General features: G+C 33.0%; 2 protein-coding genes across 2 annotated transcripts; one reads left to right on the top strand and one right to left on the bottom strand.

Moving 5' to 3' along the window:
- Nucleotides 1-78: 78 nt before the first annotated feature.
- On the bottom strand, nucleotides 79-2669 carry LOC118263920 (elongator complex protein 4). Its single transcript, XM_035576157.2, has 7 exons — nucleotides 2403-2669; nucleotides 2171-2206; nucleotides 1952-2067; nucleotides 1366-1609; nucleotides 760-1031; nucleotides 400-634; nucleotides 79-236 (listed from the first exon to the last, which is right to left on the bottom strand). The coding sequence occupies exons 1-7, from the start codon at nucleotides 2512-2514 to the stop codon at nucleotides 142-144; spliced, it is 1110 nt and encodes a 369-aa protein (XP_035432050.2). The 5' UTR covers nucleotides 2515-2669; the 3' UTR covers nucleotides 79-141.
- A 176-nt stretch (nucleotides 2670-2845) lies between these two features.
- LOC118263919 (eukaryotic translation initiation factor 3 subunit M) lies at nucleotides 2846-5607 on the top strand. Its single transcript, XM_035576156.2, has 7 exons — nucleotides 2846-3018; nucleotides 3109-3288; nucleotides 3487-3581; nucleotides 4084-4299; nucleotides 4411-4676; nucleotides 4770-4913; nucleotides 5059-5607. Exons 1-7 carry the CDS (start codon nucleotides 2974-2976, stop codon nucleotides 5271-5273), a joined length of 1161 nt encoding a protein of 386 aa, XP_035432049.1. The 5' UTR covers nucleotides 2846-2973; the 3' UTR covers nucleotides 5274-5607.
- Nucleotides 5608-5706: the final 99 nt, after the last annotated feature.

Raw genomic sequence — 5706 nt, 5'->3', positions numbered from 1 at the left:
GAGCGCATTGCGACATCTAACGTTACTGTTTAATTATAACTATGGCATTACGTAAGGTTTTAATTAACACTCATTGAAAACAATTCATAGCTGTATATTATATTACAAAAATATTTGTATTTTATACATTTCGTTATAATATTAAAATTCAATGTCTCTCTTTTTGAAACCGCCACAGTTTACATTTGGTACACCTGTGATGTCATCTTGCTCCCTTTCCTTTGTCTCTTGAAGTTCTAGAAGAAAAACAAAATATCTATGTAGTAAAATATTAGTTTTATATATTTAACAATACATTTTTATAGTTTTACAGAGAAGTTATTGACATGTTAGGAAATATTTAATTTTTAGTATCAGAAATAATGTCATTAGTGACAAAAAAAAACTTTTGAAAATTACCTGGAGGCAGATGCAGTTTTTCTATGACAAACTTCTTCCTTTTTAGTTTGAATGCTAGATCAAGACTGGGCGGTACGAATGGTACAAGGGAATACAAAGCTGACAATTTGGTTATATGGAATAGTCCATGATAATCTTTGTATACTGGATTTGTCTCTTTACTAGAGCCAGCAAATGATTCTATTCTGACTGCATTGTCTACTGAATACAGTAACCTTGACATTATGTGATCGTCCTGCAAAGAAAAACCAATCTTTATATAATTTACACATAATAATTATAGTTAAAAATGGTTATATTCAAATAAATTGAATAAAAATATTATTTTATTTATTTATTTATTTTGTACAAGTCACTTACATCAAAGAGATGTGCTGGAATGGTAACAAATGCCACAGCATTAGTGTCTCTGACTATTACTCTCAGACCATACATGAACTTGATCAAATCTTGTCCATAAGCTGCACTGGTTTCATCATCACAGTCCTTTGCCATCCACACTGGAGATCCCAAGGCATGTACACCAATCCTTAAGATATTGCTGTTTTTCTTAACACTACTTTGATATTCTTCTTTAGAAACTAATTCTTTAACAGTAGTTAACAATTTGTGGTACAAATTGTTTTTGAAACCTGGAACAAGATTAATTCGCAATATTTAAATCTGATTAAAGAAAATTACAAATTGGTCATTGCATTCAAACCCATAAATTGCTTAAATAAAACTTTTTGAAAAAAGGCCTTCACAAGTTAAAATTTTTCTCAATTTTTCTCAATTTTTTTTAAGTCAGGCAATATACCTAAAGTATAATATAATATAACTAAGTCTAAAAATTACTATACTGAAAACCGCATAAAAATCAGTTCAGCCAAACGTGAGATAATTGCGCACATATAACTATACACATATAACTGAGAACATTTTTTTTTGAAGTCGTAAAGAATGTTATAACATTTTCTAGCTTACCATTTGTACTTCTACTATCAATTTCCAGTTTACAATAATGTATCTTGTGGTTGTCAATAGTGTTGGGGTCAATGTGTTTGCTCAGATCAAAATGGTGACCAAAACTGGTGCTGCTACCAAATGAGGACTCCACTTGGCTAAGCCCTTCATATCTCCAAGCTATCTTCATTTTATCTACATCTCCAGCAGCTGATGTGACTTCATCGTCCTGTGGAATTGTTGTCGGTAATGGTAACTCCTTGGCCTGAAAAAAAATTATTACATGATTAAGTAATTTCAGTCTTCGTAATATATACCTTATTATCTACACACTAAGTTTTTCTTGAAAATAAACAAATATTATATTTTTACTCAAAGAAAAAAAAAATTACAGTACTCAATATTTTATAGTTCGATTTCAATTTATAACTATACTTCCTGGCTGGGTGTCCGGAAGTTAATAGAAGTAAACATAAAATAGTAGAAACTTCTACAAATATTAATATTCTGGTAAGAATAAGTTTTAGAAGAGGTTTTAAATCATGAAGACTCTAAATTAGATAATAATTAAAGTCTTAATTCCATAACCTGATTATTTGCTACTTACAATGTTGGCTGGGTCTTCATCAGCTGATGCAATGCACAGGTCGTGCTTGCAAGCTACACCTTCTGATAAGAAATACTTCAAGAGAACTTTACTATAATTAGCAAGAACATCTTCCTCTGAAAAATAGTAACGATTTATTAGCACTTTTATCACATTTATATTATTTGATTATTAGTTTTAGTTATATTGGAAAGAAATTATTAGAATTAGTATACTAACCAACAACAAATATGCTTCCTGCAGGTAGACCACCGCCTATAAAAATAATTAATATGTATTAATTACTGCAGTAACAGCATGAAGCGATTCAAATATAAATTAGTGTTTATTGGACATATTGGCAACAACATTTTAGGTTATGTTTACATCGTAATTTACGTGTTAGTGATCGAATGAATTAAATATTACTGATGTTTATATCTATTTGCACAAAATATAGTAGATTACCAACCAATTACATGATCCAAAGAGGGAATACCAGATGATATTATCGGCAAACTGTTTTTTACTTTAGTGCCACTGATAGTCACACGTGAATCACTAGTTTTATGAAAACTACTCATTTTGAAAAACTAATTTCAAACGTAGTTCTCACTATTTAACACAGTAAGCTTTAGTCATTAAGTAACTTGTTTATTTTTTATATATTTTTGTCACATAAAAACGCATTCAATGAAAATAAATTTTGACGAGATTAAATTGACAGATTGTATACATGTCAATGTCAAATCTGATTGGAACCATAAACACGGGCATAGATTGCAGAGTAGGGAGTGAATGTTTTTAGTGTTGTACTTACACTTATACTTCACACTATAAAGCTTAGTTTATACCAGAGGCTATACCTCAAAAACCGAACATATGAGATTGAATCGTAAATGTCAAAATCATTATCTGTGGAAGCCCTTGTTAAACACCGTGCCGTGTCATAAACTGCTTGTGGCACATGTATTTTTTAATATTATCTCCTCCAGAGAAGGATTCAATTAAAGTAAAAGGAATACACGTAAAAAGACATCAAAATGCAAGGTCCAGCTGTTTTTATGGATGTATCTCTTGAAGATCAAGTAAGTTTACGTCAACATAACCTAGCCGTGTTCGGTAAAAGTAACAAATTATTAGAATGTTGATGCATTTATAAATATTCCTGGTTCCAGGCTTTAGAACTAAGAAAATACTTCAAGAGTCTTGGTGCGGAGATAGCTGAAGAGAAGTCTCCGAAGGGAATAGAAGACGACTTGCATAAAATTGTGGGAGTTTGTGATGTTTGTTTCAAGGAACCTAATGAAGCTGAGATTGAAGCTATTCTCAACAGTATTGTTTCCATCATGGTGTCGGTAAGTGCCTTGCATTGTAAGCAGTTTCACGTCAAGTTATTTGAACTAAATTTAACTTAGGAAAAGAACTTACTTATAGTTTTGGTGTAAGCCTTTTACTTTATTACCTACATAAATCCTAATCGTAAAGTTAACGGGTTATTGAGAATGCATATTACTTCGTGTCAGTATTTTATATTATTTGAATTTACATTGCAGATCCCACTGGAAAGAGGAGAAAATTTGATTGTAGCCTTTAGTCAAAGGCTGTCAAAGGCACCAGGACCCAAGCTGGGCATGGTGGTACTACAGGCGTAAGTTTCCCTTCTAATTTATATGCAGACCATTTACTAGTAAAATTCATGAAAAATTAAATTGTTATTTAGTATAGAATCAATTATTACTGTTTAGATATTTTTTCATTTACTATACTTAAAGAGGAATTTCACTAAGAGATTACTTGAGCACTATATTTATCACAAGTTTACTCTAAACTTAAATCATTTATTGCATTCATTCATCTAGCTTAGATACAATGTCTACTTTTGTTTTTTGGTGTCTTGGCTATATTGTAATTAGTGTAAAGATAGTGCCCTATTTTGTTAGAATAAAATAAAAACTATACTCAATTCTGGGGCCATGGGCACTAGCCCATAGCACTGTCTAGTGACATCTGGGGCCATGGGCACTGTCTAGTGACAGTGATTCAGGAATGTTATGTAAAGAACAGGCCTGCTAAGATATATTATTGTATAAATGACTTAAAACATTTAACAAATCTCATGTTTTATATCATATTAATCTTAAATATTTCAGACTGTGGCGCTTATACAACAACTTGGAGGCCAACTCGCCTCTCCGTTACCATGTATATTACCATGTAATAGAGCTGGCGGCGCGAGTTGGCTATGTGCGTGAGGTCTTCACCAGTGTTGAGCAACTGAGGAAAGAGTTCTCTGGCTGCCCTCCCACCAATGAACAAATGCAAAAACTATACAGACTGTTACATCAAGTTCTTAAAGACCAGAACAGGTAATATATGTATAAATACAAGACTATTCTTGTGTAATAATGTAAAATTGTACAGTCAATTCAGAAGGTGTAAGTGGGAGTAAATTAATAAGACAACATTTATTATTTCAGTGAACTGGCTTCAAAGGTTATGATTGAACTCCTGGGCACATACACTGATGAAAATGCATCTTACGCCAGAGAGGATGCCATCAAATGTATCTCAACTGCACTGGCTGATCCCACTACATTCCTTTTGGATCCTCTCCTGTCACTCAAACCTGTAAGATTCCTGGAAGGTGAACTTATCCATGACCTTCTCACCATTTTCGTGTCAGAGAAACTGTCCAGCTATCAAACCTTCTACCAGAACCACAAGGAATTTGTTCATTCTCAAGGTATGCATAATATCTTTTTACTGATCCAATGGATCCAAACATATTGTATAATAATAACATTGTTTATTAAGAAAAAATGTGATTTAATTTCAGGCTTAGATCATGAACAAAATGTTAAGAAAATGAGGATATTGTCCTTCATGCAAATGGCTGAGGTCAACCCTGAACTCAGCTATGATGAGATCATTTCTGAACTCCAAATTGAGGAGAAAGATGTTGAAGCATTCATCATTGAAGGTAATTTCTAATTATAAATGTTTACAATGATTATATATTTTGATATTTAACTTCTTTCAATCCAAATGGATGCAAGGGCTCAGTGTTCTGAAGGATTAATGACATAAAAAATGTAATTTATTTAACAAATGGTAACTGTTTCCAGTGTTGAAGACCCGTTTGGTGCGCGCGCGTATGGACCAGAATGAGCGAGTGGTGCGCGTGTCGAGTACGATGCACCGCACGTTCGGTCGCGCGCAGTGGCAACAGTTGCGCGACGTGTTGCTGGCGTGGCGCGGCAACGTACAGTCCGCACACGAAGCTATGAAGTCCGTGGCCGCCGCACAAATCGAATACGCCACCCAGAACCAGAAAGCGTAAACTCATTTACTGCAGATTCTTACATAACTTGTGATCATGGTGCCTAGATTTGCATGGGATTAAAATGTTTTATCATAATAGTTTTCAAATTATTACTGACTTTATGTCTGGTTTTCATTAAAATTCGGTTCAAAGTATTAGAAAGTGCAATTCTAGGCACCACTTTAATACTTTTATAGTATAATTTATTCCTTTAGTACTATGTTGCAAGTATGTACTATAAATTTGTCTCAAATATACTGATGTATGTACCTACATTATTTTGTGGTTACGAATTATGTAACAATCTGCTGTTTTAGCCATTTTGTATTAATATACGACATAAAATCCTAAACCTGTGTTTTGTCTTTATATCACCTTAAAACCTTATATAGGATTATTAAGGCGAAGATTAGATTGTTTTGGGGCCTAGTTTGTGTAATTAATTTGTAAT

Source organism: Spodoptera frugiperda, chromosome 27 (assembly GCF_023101765.2).
Source record: "Spodoptera frugiperda isolate SF20-4 chromosome 27, AGI-APGP_CSIRO_Sfru_2.0, whole genome shotgun sequence".
Taxonomy (NCBI): domain Eukaryota; kingdom Metazoa; phylum Arthropoda; class Insecta; order Lepidoptera; family Noctuidae; genus Spodoptera; species Spodoptera frugiperda.
Note: the sequence above shows the minus strand (reverse complement) of the source record. Positions and strands in the feature narration are given on the sequence as shown.